The sequence below is a fragment of the Somniosus microcephalus genome, chromosome 8, assembly GCF_052327205.1.
Source record: "Somniosus microcephalus isolate GS21.2 chromosome 8, FLI_Smic_1.0, whole genome shotgun sequence".
NCBI classification, from domain to species: domain Eukaryota; kingdom Metazoa; phylum Chordata; class Chondrichthyes; order Squaliformes; family Somniosidae; genus Somniosus; species Somniosus microcephalus.
This window is the reverse complement of record NC_140994.1, coordinates 64,238,574-64,258,989: the sequence shown is the minus strand read 5'-3', so window position 1 is coordinate 64,258,989 and position 20,416 is coordinate 64,238,574. Positions and strand designations below refer to the sequence as shown.

Below are 20,416 nucleotides of genomic sequence, written 5' to 3'. Positions count from 1 at the left end.
AACTCTAGTGAATATAAGCCCAATCAACCCAATCTCTCTTCATAAGTCATTCCTGCCATCCCAGGTATCAGTCTGGTGAATCTTCGCTGCACTCCCTCCATGGCAAGAACATCCTTCCTCAGATAAGGCGACCACAATGGCACACAATACTCAAGGTGTGGTCTCACCAAGGCCCTGTACAACTGTAGCAAGACATCCTTGCTCCTGTACTCTAATCTCACTATGAAGGCCAGCATACCATTTGCCTTCTTAACCGCCTGCTGCACCTGCATGCTTACTTCAGCGACTGGTGCACAAGGACACCCAGGTCTCGTTGCACTTCCCCTTTTCCCAATCTATTGCCGTTCAGATAATAATCTGCCTTCCTGTTTTTGCCACCAAAGTGGATAACCTCGCAATTATCCACATTATACTGCATCTGCCCAATCGCCCAACCTGTCCAAATCGTACTGGAGTTTCTCTGCATCCTCCTCACAGCATACACACCCACCCAGCTTTGTGTCGTCTGCAAACTTGGAGATATTACATCTATATAATAGCATTTTCTGTTATTTCAGATATTACATCTAGTTCCCTCGTCTAGATCATTAATATATATTGTGAATAACTGGGGTCCTAGCACCGATCCCTGCGGTACCCCACTAGTCACTGCCTTCCACTCGGAAAAAGACCCGTTTATTTCAACTCTTTGCTTCCTGTCTGCCAACCAGTTTTCTATCCAAGTCAGTACCTTCCCCCCAATCCCATGTGCTTTAACTTTGCATGCTAGTCTCTTAATGCGGGACCTTATCGAAAGCCTTCTGAAAGTCCAAATACACCACATCCACTGGTTCTCCCTTATCTATTCTACCAGTTACATCCTCAAAAAATTCCAGTAGATTAGTCGAGCATGATTTACCTTTTGTAAATCCATGTTGACTTTGTCCGATCCTGTCGCTGTTTTCCAAGTGCTCTGCTATTAAATCTTCTATAATGGACTCTAGCATTTCCCCACTACCGATGTCAGTCTATAATTCCCCGTTTTTTCTCTTTCACCTTTTTTAAATAGCGGGGTTACATTAGCTACCCTCCAATCCATGGGAACTGTTCCAGAGTCTATAGAATTTTGGAAGATGACCAGCAATGCATCTACTATTTCTAAGGCCACTTCCTTAAGTACCCTAGGATGTAGATTATCAGACCCTGGGGATTTATCGGCCTTCAATCCCGTCAATTTCCCTAACACCATTTCCCTACAAATACTGATTAGAGTAGGGATAATTGGTATGCCCTTAAATTGGCAGGATGTGACGAGTGGTATCCCCCAGGGGTCTGTAGTGGGGCCGCAGCTTTTCATTGAGGCAGAAATTCCATTCCCTACAGGTGTGTACGCGCTGTGTACTCACCCATAGGACCAACGGAAATGCCGGTTTTAGGCATGCACTGGAAACTGGCATTTCCGATTGTCAAGAAAGCTCGTGACATCCTCCGCCTGCCCGGGAGCAGGGCCTCTGCGGGTGGAAAGTTCTGTTTTTTGGAGACTCTCCGCCCGCAGAAAACACTTACAATTCTTATTTCCACTGATTTATCATTTAAAAATACTTTAAAGAAAGGTAAGTTTATTTTTAGCCCCGTTAAAAACTTTATTTTTTTTTTTCAAAAAATAAATTTTTGTTTAAAATAGTCATTTTTAAAATGTGATTTAAAAAAAAAATGTATTTAATGTTTTACTATGTTTTTGGGGTGATCTCTTCATATATTTGACAGGTCTTCCTGTCAAATGTATGAAGGGAGATTCCCTTCTCTGATTGGCTCCACATGGCCCACGTGATCCCAGGGACACTGCGAACCGCCTGCACCTCTGGGATACGTGGGCCCTGCGCACCGGCAGTTTGGAGAGGCCCAGCAACGGAACTCTGCGCCTCCCCGGGAGCCCTCCGGTCTAGGCGCAGATTTTTCCAGATCGCAGCCGTCCGCCCACGGGAGGCCTGCGAACGGAATTTCTGGGCCAATATATTTATAAATGACTTGGATGAAGGAATCGAGTCTTGTCTCGTAAGTTTGCCGACAACATTAAGTTAGATGGCACAGTAACTAGTGTAGATGAGAGTAAAAAGTTGCAATGGGACATTGATGGATTAAGTGAGTGGGCAAAACTGTGGCAGATGGAGTTCAATGTGGGGAAAGTGTGAGGTCATCCACCTTGCACCTAAGAAAGATGATCAGAATATTTTCTAAATGACAAGAAGCTAGGAACTTTGGATGAGCAGAGTGATTGAGGGATCTAAGTACAGAAATCACTAAAAGCTAGTGGATGGTACAAGAAATAATTAAAAAGGCTAATGAAATGTTGGCCTTTATCTCAAGGAGGCTGGATTACAAAGGGTTGAAGTTATGTTACAGCTGTACAGAGCTCTGGTTAGACCCCATCTGGAGTACAGCATTCCGTTCTGGGCACTGCACCTCAGGAAGGGTATATTGACCTTGGAAGCAATGCATCAGAATGATACCGGGGCTAAACGGGTTAAATTATAAGGACAGGTTGCATAGACTAGGATTGTATTCCTTGAATATAGAAGATTATCGGGTGATATAATTGAGGTGTTTAAGATGATTAATAGATTTGATAGGGTAGATAGAGTCTAGGACAAGGGGGCATAACCTTAAAATTCAGGGGTAATGTCAGAAAGCACTTCTTCATACAAAGGGTAGTGGAAATCTGGAGTGCCCTCTCAAAAAGCTGCTGAGGGTGGGTCAATTGAAAATTGCAAACAGATTGCTAGGTTTTTGTTAGGCAAGGGTATTAAGAGTTACAGAACCACGGTGGGTAGATGGGGTTAAGATGCAGATCAGTCATGATCTAATTGAATGGCAGAACGGGCACGAGGGGCTTATTGGCCTACTCCTGTTCCTATGATTGCGCTGCTGTGTGTGCACATAGGTTTCATGCAGCGCAAGAGAGATTTGTGAAGCATTGTGCAGTGATCCCCCAGACGAGAGGGCATGCAGCACAGAAGTTTAAATCCAATGCTGATTTGTCCGCAAACATAGTTATGCACCAGCCTAAAATCATGGCTAGCAACGTGAGATGTTGATACTTGCCATAGCATTTGGAACTGTGATGACATTTGTATTATGTTAATCAATCGGATGTATCCTTCAACCATTTGAACTATTAAATGTTGAATAGAAATAAGAGGTAAAGGTAATATAACTCCAGTTTGAGGTTCTATCATCAATTGTATGTTTTCACTGTCTGGAGCTAACTGGTCAGAAACCAAGAAGCAATTTGATATCTTACTGTCAACACCAGGCATAATTTGATAAGGGAGCAGATCTTTAGTTACTCCACCAAGGCTCAATCTGATTGCTTAAAAATAGTGGCACAGTAAGCAATTAAAACTAGGTGAATAAAATTCACCACCATTTTGGTCACCTAGAATCTCCTTTTGTCTCATTCCAGCACACTCAGAAATAGGTCTTCTAGGATTGTTCATTTAATTCTTTTTGGTAAATGTGATAGTAATAACCATTGTTTGAAAGTAGAATGAGTGAATGGGGCTACTTTATAGCTCATGGGCATGAAAAAAGACAGGTTTGATGGTTAGATGCATATGTTCTTAGAGACTGGCACCCTGAAAAGTTTTCCTATGGGCTATCTTGGGTCAAATCATTGGCCCAGTAATTCGGGTCCCAACGCGTGAGTACGGACGGGGTACTCGCGCGTGGGCCCGATGGAAGTGCCGGTTTTCAAGATGCACAGCGCATGCGCTGAAAACCGGCATTTCCTGTCCTCTGAAGCAAGGGGTTAAGAGGCGGAACGCGTGCGACGTTTCAGGCAGCGCGTGCGCGCTGAAATTCCTTTTTTTTTTTTTTTTTAAAGAGTTGCCCGTGCGTAAAGGCCTCCGGTTTTTACGTGTGAAAAAAGCAGACATAAGTACTTAGTTTTAAAAGGTAAGTGGTCTATTAATAAAATTTAGAATTTTTTTTCCACAGATTTATTATTTTTAAAGAATTTACAGTAAGGTAAGTGTTTTTTTGACCCGATTTGTTAAAAAATTATTTTTTTCAAAAATTTGATTAGTTGTTTAATATAGTTTTTTTACAGTTATTCATAGTTCATTTATTCAGTGGGATTTTTTTTAAACTTTTATTTGAAGTTTAAGTACTGTTTTGGGTGCCCTGAGTTTTCATGAGTTTGACAGTTCTTACTATCAAACTCATGAATGAACTTTTGCAACCTCCGATTGGTTGCCCAGTGCTCACGTGATCCCAGCCGGCTCATCGAACTAACTACGCCACTGGATCACGCAAGCACAGCGCGCCGGGAGCTAGACCGGGTGACAGAGCGGAAATCCACGCAGGCCCAGGCCTCAAATGTCGGCACGATAGGTAAGTGTAGGTCGGGGGCTTGCACCTGCGGGAAGCCCCCGACCCGAATTTCTGGGCCATTATTTAAGTTATTCAGAGTTTAGTTTGAAGACAATGAGCACTACACCTTCAGTGAGTCATAGGACATTTCTATTCTCAAAACACCACGATCCTAATTTCAGCATGTTAATAAACCATGCATGATCCAGATATTTTTCTTTTATGCAAACATTACTATGATCTTTTTTTAAAATATTGGTTTATTGAAATAAAAATTATCACATTATACCCCTTTTATCATAGTACCGAACCTTTGGGGAGGAAGGGGAAATGTCTGGATGGAAAACAATTAGACTAAACTTGTTATAGTTTAGTCTTTTGGCTTTGTGTAATGAATTCCAGACCGTTCTATGATGTATACTGTTGTCTGCTGTAGACAATGTGAACGCCCATTATCTGGCATGCACTGTATTTGTTTTATTTCATTTTGAACAACACAGTAATTGACATGTAAATTATTTTGATTTTTTTTTGGTTCCAGCATGTGGATGTAGCAGCATTGTTGATAAAGTATAATGCTTGCGTAAATGCAACAGACAAATGGGCTTTTACTCCCCTTCATGAAGCAGCCCAGAAAGGGCGGACACAACTGTGTGCGCTATTGCTAGCGCATGGAGCTGACCCCACTATGAAAAACCAGGAAGGGCAAACACCGTTAGACCTAGTCACTGTAGGTATTCTATTAAAATAAAATTATTATACATAACACATATTTTAGAATTCATGTGATGTGACCTTTTTAAATTGTCATTTATATTAAAAATTGACAATGAAATAATTACATAATATGCAGTTGTGTAATTGTTTTCATTATATATTGGATGAGGCAGAGTGTATTTTTACATTTTATTTTTCATGGCTAACGAACTGCATGAAAGTGTTAATTCACATGATTGGTTTCCAAGGTGTCAATACTATTAATACTTTATCTTTTTACAGTACTAATCTTAGAAACCTATTGCAACTTGATTCTGTGAGGATGAGACAATTTTTAAATAAATTATCTTTGTATTTAAGAGCATTGTGGTTTACTGTTTCATTTAAGCAATTTTATGGTAGCCATTATCTGTTTTCTCTAGACCAAATATTAAAAAAGTTTCTGCTGTAACATAAAGCAAAAGAAACATTTTTAATGTATAGATTTTTACAAAGTATGACCTGATTTGCCATAACCAAATATTTGTAGAAATATGGCCAATTCCTGAACAACTTTATTGTTGACTGCAAAATGGCTTTCTCCAGTGCTCTTGTTAAATTTATGTTAACATTTTTCTGAAAGTCTGGTTAATGAGATGTACTGTGCCCTCTCATTCACTAATTTTATTAAAGTCTGAGCTTTATGTTGGGAAAATTTGTCATTTTAATTGAATAATAGTTTGAAATAATGCATTTCTTTTAAAACCATCTGTACACAGGCAGATGATGTCCGAGCCTTGCTGATTGCTGCAATGCCCCCTTCTGCATTGCCATCTTGCTACAAGCCTCAAGCTGTTGTCATCAATGCGTCCCCAACAGCAGGATCTGCAGCCCCTTCATTGCCCTCTGTGCCCTCTGTTCCATCAACTCCAGCAAATCTGTCTTGTGCAAGTAGTCTAGACAACCTTACAACAAGTTTCTCTGAACTGGCTTCCAGCAGCAGCTTGTGTGGTGCAGAGGGAATCGCTAGTTTAGAGAAAAAAGAAGGTAAAGGAGTTTTAATGTCAACGAACTTCATTTTAAGTAATGGACAACAACAACTTGTATTTATATAGTGCCTTTAACGTAGTAAAACGTCCAATGGCGCTTCACGAGTATTATAAGACAAAAAAAAATTAACTCCGAGCCACATAAGGAGAAATTAGGGCAGATGACCAAAAGCTTGGTCAAACAGTTAGGTTTTAAGGAGCATCTTAAAGGAGGTAGAGGGGCAGAGCGGTTTAGGCAGGGAATTAGAGAGCTTAGGGCCTAGACAACAGAAGGCAAGGCCACCAATGGTTGAGTGACTATAATCAGGGATGCTGAAGAGGGCAGAATTAGAGGAGCGCAGATATCTCGGGTGGGGTGGGGGGGGGGGGCGCTGGAGGAGATTAGAGATAGGGAGGGGCGAGGCCATGGAGGGATTTGAAAACAAGGATAAGAATTTTGAAATTGAGGCATTGCTTAACCGGGAACCAATGTAGGTCAGCGAGCACAGGGGTGATGGGTGAACAGGACTTGGTGCAAGTTAGGACACGGGCAGCTGAGTTTTGGATGACCTCAAATTTATGTAGGGTAGAACATGGGAGGCCAGCCAGGAGTGCATTGGAATAGTCAAGTCAAACTAGCAATAGAAGTAACAAAGGCATGGATGAGGGTTTCAGCAGCGGATGAGCTGAGGCAAGAGCGGAGACGGCCGATGTTAGAGGTGGAAATAGGCAGTCTTAGTTATGCTGCGGATATGTGGTCGGAAGCACATCTCGGGATCAAATATGACCCCAAGGTTGCGAACGTAAACTCGAGGAACAGCACCTCATCTTCCGATTAGGCACTCTGCAGCCTTGCGGACTCAATATCGAGTTCAACTATTTCAGATCATAACCTCGGCCCCTATTACATTTTTCTTGTAATTTTTCCACTCCTTTTCCCCCCCCCCCCCCCCTTTTTGTTTCTCTCTCTCACCTGGCAGCTATCTCTTGCCCTGCCAGTACACTTCACACCTAATCTCAGCCTATTACCATCTCGTCTAGCTCCGAACACCTTTTATTGTCTCTTTCTCTGCTTTTGTTTCTTTTACTTCTTTTGTCAGATCGCGATTTTCTTTCCAGTTTTGAAGAAGGGTTCGACCCGAAACGTCAACTCAAATTTCTCTCCACGGATGTTGTCTGACCTGCTGAGTTTTTCCAGCATTTTCTGTTGTTATTTTGGTTCAGACAGATGTTAGGTAGAGGGATGGAGTCGGTGGCTAGGGAACGGAGTTTGTGGGGGGTCGAAAACAATGGCTTTGGTCTTCCCAATATTTAATTGGAGAAAATTTCTGCTCATCCAGTACTGGATGTCGGACAAGCAGTCTGGCAATTTAGAGACCGTGGAGGGGTCGAGAGAAGTGAATCATTATGTGACACGTTGGTCACTTCCTCTGTGGAGCTGGGTCAAGTTTGAATTTTAAAAGCTACTTAATGCTGCCATTTGTAGCAGACAATATCCCAGGTCTGTTTTGAATACCATGATACCAACCTTTTTAAAGTGCAAGAACCGCTTTGATTTCTTGTTTCAGAATTTAACGCTCCCATTATCTAGGTTTCATGTCGTCATGACATATTTTCACGTTAATTATAGTATGTGATATCATTAAATGGCACTTCCTGTTGCCAAAACGTACGGAAGCATGTAAATTTTAAGACTTTTTTCCCCACACGCAGATTTTTAATTTCTTCTATAGGCAAAAGATTTCTGTTAACGGGTATTGATTTTTTAAAGAAAAAATTAAAGTCTGAAATAGGTACTTGCATTACAGAGTACATACTCACCCATATTGAAAAATAAATTAACATTTCTCCCAGGAAAATGTATTTGGAATGGCTGCAGGTGTGAGTTCAAATCCAAAATGATGGACCTCTATTGAAAGGAAAATGACTGATTTGAATAAAACGGATATCGCTGGGGCATACAACTTCAATTTTATTTTTAAATAACTTTTAATTCATGGTATTAAAAGGTCACCATTCTCTCACCCAAACGTTTCTCCTTCTTCAAAGAGGCTAGAAATTTAATTTTTAAATTGCATATTTTTGTATTGTTATGGAGGTGTTCTAAATCATGAACATTGAAAATGGGTAAATATTTTCTAATGTAAATGGTAGGAAAAGTTGGATGCTCCTAATATAAACTAACTAACTTTCCAAAGCTGTCAACATTAAGCATTGCATGCATATTCTAACAACTTTCTACATCGAGGGCATGATGTAAATATTTGTGACGGTCCTGCTTCAGTAATTACTTTGACATTTATCATTGGGTAATTTTTTTCCCTCTGTTACAGTTCCAGGAATAGATATGACTATTAATCAGTTTTTGAGGAATTTGGGCCTGGAACATCTATGTGACATTTTTGAAAGAGAACAGGTACATTTATAGCATTATGCATTTTCTCATTCTCCTTGTATCCATTTTTTTCCCTTTTATGCATACTTTTTTCTGTTCAAGGTTGGAGGTGGTGTACTTTTCCACTTTATTATACATAGTAAGTGGGTCAGATATGGCACAAGCCCAATGAAATACAGATCCTGCTTGCAGTTACTTGGTCAATATGCCTGTATCTCAACCTCACTTCAACAACATGGCATTTTAATTTTCTACCGTGTTCGTTGTATGCTACGCCTGAGTAAGATTGCTGAGTTAGTGTGGATTGTGTTAACCTCAAAGAGCCTGATTATTTTACACTTTCAATGGCAACTGACGTGAAACTGTAGATATTTTAATTTTTATACTTTCAGCCATCAGAGATGAAACCTTCATTTCATTTGCAATGTTAGATTTGAACCCTGGTCCCACTGCCAAAAGTATGTTGTTTAATTTCTGCCTTCTAACTGACCATTATGCATTCTAATCAGTTTGATATTCTTTCTTGCAATTGGTTGATTTATGATTGTGCTCAGTCTTAAAACTGCTACCATATTGATAGCTTTAGCTTTTAACACTACTTGCTGATAAGTGTGATTCTCAATCTTTTGCAGATCACATTAGATGTATTGGTTGAAATGGGACATAAAGAGCTAAAAGAAATTGGAATAAATGCTTACGGCCATCGACATAAAATCATCAAAGGGGTTGAGCGACTAATAGTGGGACAGCAAGGTAAAATGTTTGTTTATAGACCAGTATATTTTATTACAGAAATACTGTTATTGGTACTTTAGTCATTAATGGAACTCAAACCAGTTGAGGTTCTCATAATACAGGTTGAGCATCCAAAATCCGGCGTTCCGGACTCTGGGACGATTGGTGGCAGGGTTGTCCGGAATCCGTAAAATGTTCCGGAATCTGGACACCCTGTCAAACCAGGCCTAGGCCCAGGCATTTCCGGATTCTGAACGTGTTTCTGATGTCCAAAGTCCGGAAACGCCCGAGCCCAGATTGCGATATTTCCGGACTTCGGACATCAGAAACAAGTTCCAAAGTCTGGAAAAACACGAAAACCGGCTCGTCCTCGGTCCCGAGGTTGCTGAATTCGGGACGCTCAACCTGTATATGTTTTATTAAAAAAAAAATTTTTTTAAATTAGCATATGCATAAATGCTTGTAATTCCCAGTGAGCATGACTTTGGGCTGTTAATTTTCCCAAAGGTCTTGCTATTAAAAATAAAAGTATTTAATTGAGAGCAGACAATTGTTTGTGGATTGATGCATTTACCAAAAAAAAATTGTGTTTATGTGCAAACAAACTAAAAATGTAGTCTTTACCTCCATCTCTTCATGTTTACTAGTTCTGTTCAATGTGTAGCTGTTGCTGTTTTGCTGCTTTTTTGCCATTGATCTATATCTGATTTTAAAAATAGGGCAAAGGTGAAATGTGCGCAGAGAATTCTAAACACTTGATGCCAAATGTTAACTCCTCTACGCATCCCCCCCACCTTGCATTCATTACCTGTTTGTTGTCTTCTGATATGTAATATATACATTGCTGGTCAAGCTATCTATTCTATTAAAAAGGTTGGAACAAAATCTACAGATACAGTCTGCCTAACAATGATAATTCAGTGAATTTTTATGCAAAGAAATTGGAGTTATATCCAATAATTTGAATTAAGCATCGTAAATAATGCAGCGCAGTGGAAATTTGGTGCAAAAAAGTAATTAAGATAATTTGAGTTAAGTAACATTGAATTAAAAGTAGACTGTAATGTTAAAAGGAATGCAATTTGGAGACAAAGGGACGCACACCAAACATCAAAAGTAATTGATTCCTTTTCTTTAAAATATAGGCATCAACCCATATCTAACTTTAAACACTTCCAGCAGTGGTACAATTCTGATTGATTTGTTACCAGAGGATAAGGAGTTCCAATCTGTAGAGGAAGAGGTGATCATGCATTTTTTATGTGACACTTAATATATGCAGTACACTTTATTTACAATGCCTTCTCTGGTTATACTTTTAATCATTATGAACATTTTACAGATGCAGAGTACAGTGAGAGAGCACAGAGATGGTGGCCATGCTGGAGGAGTCTTTAATAAATACAATTTTTTGAAGGTACTGCATTACTAGTTGTAAGTTTTTTTCTGCTTTTAGTTTTCACTATTAAATTGGAATCAATAACTCACCAGAAAATGATTTCAGATTCAAAGGGTATGTAATAAAAGACTCTGGGAGAGATATACACACCGAAGGAAAGAAGTGTCTGAAGAAAATCACAACCATTCAAATGAAAGAATGCTGTTTCATGGTAAGCAACAAGTACTGGAAGCCCATGACGTATGCTTAACTTGGAATGAGAATTTTTATGTTCTCCTTTCTCCCTGTAGTTTTCCTCTGAAAAATGATTTCTGCCTCCCCAGACACATTATTGTCTCTTTCTAGTTCTTCACATGAAAATCAATAGGTCATCATTTAAATATGGAAATTTGAGACACCATTTCTCTATATTTTTTTACTCTGCAGTTATGTCATGCAACCTCCATTAGCCCATGTCTTGGTCTGAATTCATATCTCACTTTTCTACATTAAAGCAATTCTACTGTCAATCTGCACAATGAAACACATTTTTGGTATTACAGTACAAAAGAAAACACTGCAGATGCTAGAAATCTGAAATAAAAACAGAAAATACTGGAAATACTCAGCAGGTGGAGAGAGAAAGAAATGGTTCAAAAAGATGCAAATTGCGTCAGTAAACATATCCTATTTGCACGTTCTTGTAATTTTTAAATAGTTTTTTTTCCACTTCTCTTTAGAAATTGGTAGCTATACTCAAACTTAAGCGAGTTCTCTATTCCCTAAGTCACATTCTTCAGTTGATGCATGTATTGAATCAGTGTTGCTGCTTGCTACAACCCAAAGCCTGTGTTGTTTGATGCCAAAAACTAGGTTTAGAAATTACACATACTACCACATGGCCTTCACAGCAACTTATGGTTTAATAGTTTTTCCATGTTACAGAAAATTTCGCGATATACGGGACCGGCGTGATGCCGATCTATGAAAACTTCCGGACAGACCAGCGCTAATGTTGAAGGATACGGAGGTTTTCATCTCCGTATCTGACAACAAACACTGTTGCTTAGCAACAGCTTGTAAACAGTCGGCCCGTACCTTGGAAGCGTCTCTGTAGCTTAGCAACAGCTTCAGAGAGGCTTTCCAGAGACTGACTGTTCTTTAAAAAAATTTTAAAAAATGCTAGGAGAAGAAAAAAAACTAACAAAACGGCTGCTGATTTCTGCCGTTAGATCGAGGTTTCCGGCCATACAACCTCCGGATAAACCAAAGTTTCCTGTGTATGATTTCTTGCAGCACTTGGATTGTTCCAAGTGATTTGTAAATACCTTGTCATCAGTGCTTCAAAATCTAAAAAGCGGTCTCCTAGAAAAAAGGGTTCTGGATCCACTACAAATGGAAACTTACTGTAGAAACTTTTTCATGTTTGATGCACAAGTATTGCAGGTTTGACAGAGAATTGAATATAGAAAATGATAGCTGATCACCTGTAGCACCCACTGAATCGCAGTCTGCATCAACTCACATTCAGCAGAAGCCATGGGGCCCTCTACAGCTGATGGTCCATAGTATAAGTTTAAGAAAATGCTCACTTCAATTCTTTGCCACTCTTTCTCTGATTTTTGCTTGGCATTCATTGAGCCCCCTCTCCATGGCGTTCCAGATTAGAACTGAATCATGTGTAGTGTATTTATTTCCTTGTTATGAGGTGTGTGAATGATGGTAGCTTGAGTTGACACTATGTTGCTCCTTGATGCTCCCTTTTACTCAGTGGTAGCACTCTTGTCTGTGTCAGAAGGTCGTGGGTTCAAGCCCCACTCCAGAGTCTTGGAACACATAGGCTCAGAATTTGTGGCCAGCAGCAAAGCAAAGGCATTCGCTGCTGACCCCAAAGTACAGTCCGCACAGGGATCTCTCAATACCTCTGTCGAGAACTTTGGGTTTTCCAATCTTGAATTCATTTCAACGGAACTTAATGGGGATCCCCTTGTGTGAAGTGCTGTGGCATCAACAGGCTGTCTAAGCAGTCGATCAAAAGGCAGAATTCTCACAGACAACGAACAAGGAAGTGGGTAAGCCCTTAAAATTCTAACCTTTTAAAATAGCTAGAGAGAGCAAAAGAAAGATTTGGGGTTCCTACATGGGGGAAAAGGCAAACCTGAAATAAAGATGCACAAACTTGGAAAAAAAAGTTTACATTTTTTTTGAAAAGTTTCTTAATTTTAATTAAAATGGACAAATTTCACACAGCACAAAATTAAAATTAGATTTCCAGGCCCTTAACATTTGTTTAGCAGTCAATATGATGTTAAAACCCCAGTTACACCTAATCCCTTTAGGTCTAACTTTTAGTGGGGAATTTAACAGCGTACTTACTGCGGAAGAGCCAAAATTTTCATCAGTTTCAGTGATTCATGAGATTTTACTGATTGAAGGCTCTGGTGCGGGCGGCACCGCAGCCAGTTTCGGAGCAGTCATTGACAGACCATAACTTCAGGATTTCCGCATGCGCCAAATCCCAAAGTTGCGTCAGTTTCAAAGGCGCTATGACGGCATATTCTGAGAGTACACCGTCATACCGACTTCAAATTCAGGGCCATAATCTAAACTGGCACTTCATTGCAGCACTGAGGAAGTGCTAAACTGTTGGGGTGCCGTCTTTTCGATGAGATATTAAATTGAGGTCCTGTCTGCCTCCTCAGGTGGACATAACATATTCCATGGTACTATTCAAAGACGTGCGGGAGAGTTCTCCCAGTAACCTGGCCAATATTTATTCCTCAACTAATACTTAAACAGATGATTTGGTCATTTATTTCATTGCTGTTTGGAACTTGCTATGTGCAAATTGGCTGCCATGTTTCCTATATAACAACAATGACTACACTTAAAGTACTTATTTGTCTGTAAAGCGCTTTGGAAAGTCTCATGGTCGTGTAAAGCGTTCCATAAATTACGTTTTTTTTAGCTTCATACATTGATGTCTAACCTACCACTTCTAGGAAATTTTGTTGTGGAAAGATTAGGTGTGCTGACTGGCTGCTTGGATTTGGACAGCCTTCTGGGATTCTAGTAACCCTAGACCTCCTTGGGCCTTGCATACGAGTCAGCCACATCAAGGACTACAGTGGGTGACTGGTGATGCATGCCTTCTGTGACCTCCTTCCCTGCCTCGTACACTAGACACTTCTGAGGTGGCAGGGGGACCAGTCTCATAAAATGTCTTCCATATGTCCTTGACTTCAGCACCAGGCCATTAACCTTTTCTGCCCTCATTCTTTTTTTGCTCAGTAAACACTTGTGCTTGCCTTTCCTCTACCAGTTCATCTGTTTTAATGCCTCACGGATGATTTAAGAAGAATAGCGCTTCTCCCTTCTCATTGCCTGGCCCACCGTATAGTTAAAATAGCCTACAAGGTGAAACCAGCAAAATATTGTGCAAACCAGCAGGCTTTTAGTTATCCATAGTTAATTCCTGACTAGTATAGTTCAGTGCACTAACAGTAATTTCTGTAATGTGGTATAACTTGCAATAAATATTTTTTTTGCCATAAGTTAACTTTTTGTACTTTTGTAATTATCCATATATAGTACCTTACAGTATAACACTTGAGTTACTACAGCTGATACAGAATGCATTGTCTCTGGTTCTTTTTCTGTTAAAGAATCTGCATATGATTACTGTACCACAGATTTCATATAACTTTGAAAGATAGCCATGAGGAAAAGGTGCATAGTATAATTGTCTCATTAGTGGGCAGTTTACAATATTAGTTTCTGGTCTGTATTGTAAATGTAACTTTTTTCCTGTTCCTAGGTTCCCCGTTTGTAAATGCTATAATTCACAAGGGTTTTGATGAAAGGCACGCTTACATTGGAGGAATGTTTGGAGCTGGCATATATTTTGCTGAAAATTCGTCCAAAAGTAACCAGTATGTTTATGGAATCGGTGGTGGCACCGGCTGTCCAATACATAAAGATAGGTCCTGTTACATTTGTCATAGGTAAGATCCATTATCTGTGTCCATTTTCCTTTAAATAGCAGGAGCTCTCTTTTGTGTGAACTTGTGTTTAGTTTGTGTTACACAAAGCTTGAGTGTACTCAATGTTTTATCAGTTACTGAGGGGAGTGGAGTTGGAAGATGCGCTGGTTTATTCAGAGTTTTAAAGTGCTGTTTTATTTTGGTATCCTGATTCCATTAGTGATTTGAACATTTTTGCCCTTTTAAGTATAGATCATATTGAAACAAGACTTGATTTATAACTAGTATAATTTCAAGCACTTCTGTAAGTGTAAGGTAAATGCTGACAAATCAGTGGCATAAAGTGTTTGCATACAAAGACACCATGCCACAAAGTGTTGCGATGGCTCATGATTCCTTCATGTGTCAACTTTTTGATCAAGGGGACAAGAAAAGCATGTTGCCTACTTAACTTCTCAACTAGGGAATGGTAAATAACTTGGCTGGGGATACTTTGCAATACATATTTTTTCCAAAGTCAAACTTTCTGAAGTGTTATCTCATTAGGTGAATAAGTCTTGTCCATTAAAAGTCATGACTATGAAGCATGATCTATGACTCTGGTCCTCTGTATCCAAATTATTTACTGTTTTAACTTGATTGCACAAGTGATAGTAAAATAGACAGCTCTAGTGAATTTCATACTTTGTGCATTAAGTGCACTCAAAAGTCCATGGAAATGAGTTCCAAGTATTGTATCTACTTATGGCTACTTATAATTGGTGATTTTGTGTTTCATTCTTCTCCCATCCCCTTGTATTTAACAGGCAAATGGTGTTCTGCCGTGTTACACTAGGCAAATCATTTTTGCAGTTCAGTGCAATGAAAATGGCTCATGCTCCCCCTGGTCATCATTCTGTTACTGGCCGGCCCAGCGTGAATGGATTAGCATTGGCGGAGTATGTCATTTACAGAGGTGAACAGGTGTGTTTAAGAAATATATTTTGTATTTTTGTGAAGTGTACTTCTCAGGCTAATACCATAGAAAAAATTTTCACAGCTAGCTTTATTTTAATTAGATATTTCATTTGGGAGTGGGGCGGGGAAAGGAAACTTTCATTTATGAAAAAGCAAATTTAAAACAATTCTTAATGCAGAACATTACAACTATGTAGCTCTGATCCTAAAAGAGAGTCTTACTCCATTTTGCTTCACTGTCACTTCAAACTTTGACATGTTTTCAATACAAGTATTTGTCTATGAAGCCAAAACTGCCACACAGCGACACTAAATGCACCCTTAGGGAAACTGAGCCTATATAATCAAGTGAGTTCAGTAAAATTAAGATGTTTGATTTTCTTTCCCAGATTTATGCTCATCTATTGTCTTACTGAAGGTATATTGTATCAAAAAGTACATTTTTCTTTACAGTACAGGCTTTTGTTTTAATTATAAATTCATAAACTTGCTTTTCCCACTCCTGGCAGGCTTTTTAAATCGTGTTTGCGTGTATTTAGGCTTTCTGGATCCCTTGATTTTGCTCCTGCATGTGTTTGATCTTGTGGTACCTATTTAATAAGAGTTTCAAAATGTTGAGATAAACACTTGGGGCTGTTTTAATTATGAAATTAAAACTTCTTGAACACACCTTTAAAATTGATTTCAGCTTTGTTTTTGTTGTTTTTTGCTCCTGCCAGGCTTACCCAGAATACTTGATAACTTATCAGATTGTGAAGCCAGAAAACCCAGCAGATTGATGGACATGTGTACATGACAAGATTTGGTATTTATACATGATGTCAAGAAACAGATCCAACACACTCCAACTTTACATGTCTATTAGTTTTGTAGGTGAAAATATTACATCATTGATTTTTTTTTATACTGAAACTATTTTAATTGTGCAACCCACATGGCTTTAAATACTGTACAAAATAAATAACTTTTCTAAGAATTTGCCTTCCCATATTTCAGCACTTTTTAGTAGAAACCATTCCAAAAGAAAACCAGTATTTGCTTAGTAAACTTGTGCAGTTACTTGAAATAATTGTATTGATGTATCTGAATACTGATTTCTTTTGTACTTTACCATGGCATATCTTGACACTCAATCGCCACAGAATCTACAAAAAGTTACATGCTGCTTCACATTAAAGTACCATGACATGTTCTCATTGTAAAACAATTGTAAATAAGAATGATTTTGTACTAGCTCAGTAACTTATTTACACTGCTTATGTAATATGTTCTCAAAATGCAGACTTGCAAGGGCAGTGACGCATTACAAATTTAGGTAACCTATAATCAAGTCTTGGTCTACTGAAGGTATCACCATGCCAGAAAACAAAGTTTTATGAGTAGCCTTTGAAAAACAAAGCAAAAAGTACCTCTGCTGTGTAAGGCTGCTATGAAGTAGCTATATTAATGAGTTATCATACCATTCAGAACATCATAGTATATGAAGTTGGCTACTCATATTCAATATGACATGATGAAATAAAGACCCATGATTGATTATATGTGTATATATTATATATAGTTTTGACTTACTGTTTTAATTGCATGAAAGAAGTTGTCCACTTCCATCGTGATGACGTATATTGACAAATCTCCAATGCTTTGATGAGGTCTTGTAAATTGCACTGCATTTCAAGTAATATTTCTAATGCAGTTTTACAGGATCATTGTGTAGTAAGTGGAACCTATCCATTAAAAATGTCTTGCACCTAAAAGTTCAACCACATTCCACATTTCCAATAATTCATTACATTTTATTTCATTGTATACATGTTACGTGATTGTTGCAAACCATAATTTGAATGGGCTGCTTTTAGTAAGAAGGATGCTTGGATTTAAAAACAATCCCAAATGTAAGACTCATTGTAGGTCGGGTAGGTCTATCTGAATTGGTTCTAATATGCATGTATATCTGGAATCAGTTTAAATCTTACCTTGTTGAACATGTACTGGTGGTATTTCATTTCCTCTCTCATTCTCTCACCCTCGGAATCTTTTGTGTGTGTCTACTTTATTTACACTGCTGTGGTCAGTGCTTCTTTGAATTTTTATCTCTTTCTCCTAAGTTGCAAATGTATCATAAATCCTTACTGTATTTAAATCAAGACTCATCACAGTTTCCTACTATATCAAAACAGTGGATCTCCTTGATTCTCAGTCTTTTCTTTTTAAAACCCAAGTTTGGCATCACCTAATCACCACTTCTCAATTCCTCATTTCTTTGCCACAGTTTTCAAACAGCCTTGGCCTTTCACCTAATCTAATCTAATCATTACTGCTTGATTGACTTAAGTCTTTTCAACCTAGTGTTCTATGCTAATAATCCTTGATCCTTCACAGGTTTCTCATAAATAATGATGGGGCGGGGGCTCTTGGTCAAAATTAATTCGATACTTTCACAGTTTAAATTCTCTCTAATTGCACCATCATGTAATTTAATATGTTAAAAGAAATCCACCCAATCAAGTTGAACAGTAACTGGTATTTCTGGTACATATGGAGAGTTCTTGTACTGGACACAGCTCTGTGCATGATTTCTTTTGCAGAATTATTCACAAAGATTCCTGGAGGGAAAAAAACTAGCTTTGACCAATCCCCTTGACATTTTTTAAGGAAAGGATGTCCCAAGATGATTTGAAAGCCATGTGTACCGTGACCTCCAAAAAGCACTAAGTTATACATGAGCTTCTGCTTTATCATATTCCCTATTCTATTCTCATTACTTTTATTTTTAGATGTGATGTTCAAATGCTTGTTAGAAACAACTCGAACTTCATTCCCATTGTTTGATGCCAGGAGCTCACTTCCCAAAAAAGCTGCCTTTTAATTTCATTGACCCTTTACCTGTGACATGTCATCTTACTCCACTCACCACATAACGCATGGCTATTTGTTAAAGGGGAAGGAAAGTCTTGGGTAGTACTTATTTTGAGACATACCCATACCATCTTTATGGGGAAGTACTTAGTTCAATCATACCCACATCACCTTTATGAAGGAAGACAATATGTTGAGAAAAATCTGACCGCTCTAACAGAATAAGGAATTTGGCAGAGCAGAAGTTTTTTTTTATATTGCAATAAACATACTCAATATCTCTATCATTACCATTTTTTTAAACTTATGCATAAAATGCCACTTTATAATAACAGAAATTAGGGGAAAGGGAGTGCAGCATGTCCAATTAAACCTGAAGAGCCTTTTGGAGCTGGCAATTCTAGAAAGTATGTAAAAAAAAAAAACAGAAAATGCTAGAAATACTCAGCAGATCAGGCAGCACCTGTGGCGAGAGAAACAGTTAATGTTTCAGGTTGATGACCTTCCTAGAAAGTATATTACTGGTTGAAACCTGCAGCACCAACATGATTTTCTGGGGTGAGCTATCTCCATCTCCAATATAAAATGGGGACGAACTCCCCCAGAGTTTCCTTCTCATTCGGAGAAGAATAATATTATTTAAACCTTAGGAACTAAAAGTTCCTCTTGGCAATTTTCTGTAATTCAATTGAGAAACCTATTGAGGTTGCAGGATATGACCATACTTTAATACTTGATCTACATGCATGTCATGGTTTGGGATATTTTATCTTTTTATTCACAGAAAGGATTTGGAAATGTTGGCCTGGAGTTTCCTCCGCATTTGCGCTCCGATACACCCACAAACAACTTACAGGGCTTAAAAGATGTTGGGGTTAAGTGAGTTAGACGTGTAACTACAATATACCCATATCTGTTCAATCTTTTACGTCTGTCCATCAAGCCTTCCATCCCAATGAATCTTCACCCACAACTGGCCACGCCTCAGACTCTCAAATGCGAGTATCGTCACATTGCGCTTGTTTTTTGGGGGGGGGGGGGGGGATCTCAACATTGCGACTAGATTTTCAGATGCAGCAGGAAATCATTTTTCTGGTCTTATTGCAATTTGTTGTGTTTTTTTTAATTCTCAGACCTCCATATTTCCAGCCTTTCAATGCATGTTTATGGCATAAGTGTAAATCATATTAAAAATTTTAAAGCTTCCCTGATTGCAGGTTCTTGAACATGCGGTGCCTAATATTCATGAATTATGGTTAAATAAATTGAAACTTAAATTTGAAGGGGGAAAAATTCGGTTGCTTTTGGGGCACAAAGCAACTAGCGCCACTAACGCCTTCTACAAAATTCAGCGGGAGGTTAGCAGCGGCAGTAATTGGTGGCGCTGCGCCTCCAGTGATGATGTCATAGCTGTGCGCAGCGTCCCAGCTACAAACCTGGCTGGCGCCCCCGACCTACCACCGGACGCTATGTCCGACGGTGTTGGGGGGGGGGGGGGGGTTTGCAGCCGGGGTGGCGATAATTAAAAGGCAGGGGCCGCGTGGCCATTTTTTTGGGGCACCTGTCCCCTCTGGCCTCCTGCTGTGGGGTGCCGGCCGCGACCTGTCAGCCTGGCACTCCTCTTGCTGGCACCCCACTCCCTGGTGGGCCAGTAGGGCCCCAGTGCATGCTGTGCTAGGCCCCTCCCCTTTAATCAGGGGAGGGAGGCCTGCAGTACCACGGCGCTATGTGCCGACGCACTGCTGCATGTAGCGCCATGATATTGAATGGTAGGGCCCAAAGAGGGAGGGGTAGCGCTTCCAGTAGCGCCCCGCCTCCTGCTTGGGGTGCTACCATTGAATTTTGGGCACGAGGGAGCTAACTTTTTTGGGGCGCTACGGCGAAGTTATCGCCCCAAAGGGGTTGAGAGCCAATTTTCCCCCCAAGTCTCAAAGACGAAATACACTGGTGTTAGATTTTATTGATAGAACTAACAGCAAAGGGAAAAAAACAGGAAGCGGAGAGACAGACCGTTTATATATCCAGGAACCAAACACCA

At 39.4% G+C, this 20,416-nt stretch overlaps 1 protein-coding gene across 4 annotated transcripts in view; it reads left to right on the top strand.

Annotated features, from left to right (window-relative positions):
• Positions 1–19,590, top strand: part of LOC147113575 (poly [ADP-ribose] polymerase tankyrase-2) — an 83,446-nt gene extending 63,856 nt beyond the window's left edge. For 3 of the 4 annotated variants that reach the window (XM_085994817.1, XM_085994818.1, XM_085994821.1), the window contains 10 exons: positions 4,892–5,080; positions 5,826–6,093; positions 8,408–8,490; positions 9,102–9,222; positions 10,350–10,447; positions 10,547–10,621; positions 10,709–10,814; positions 14,400–14,586; positions 15,372–15,528; positions 16,242–19,590. In XM_085994817.1, the coding sequence (XP_085850943.1) occupies positions 4,892–5,080; positions 5,826–6,093; positions 8,408–8,490; positions 9,102–9,222; positions 10,350–10,447; positions 10,547–10,621; positions 10,709–10,814; positions 14,400–14,586; positions 15,372–15,528; positions 16,242–16,301 (1,344 nt within the window). In that variant the 3' untranslated portion in view covers positions 16,302–19,590. The remainder of the gene's footprint in view (positions 1–4,891; positions 5,081–5,825; positions 6,094–8,407; positions 8,491–9,101; positions 9,223–10,349; positions 10,448–10,546; positions 10,622–10,708; positions 10,815–14,399; positions 14,587–15,371; positions 15,529–16,241) is intronic. The other variant, XM_085994819.1, reaches the window with a different exon arrangement.
• The last annotated feature ends 826 nt before the right edge of the window (positions 19,591–20,416 follow it).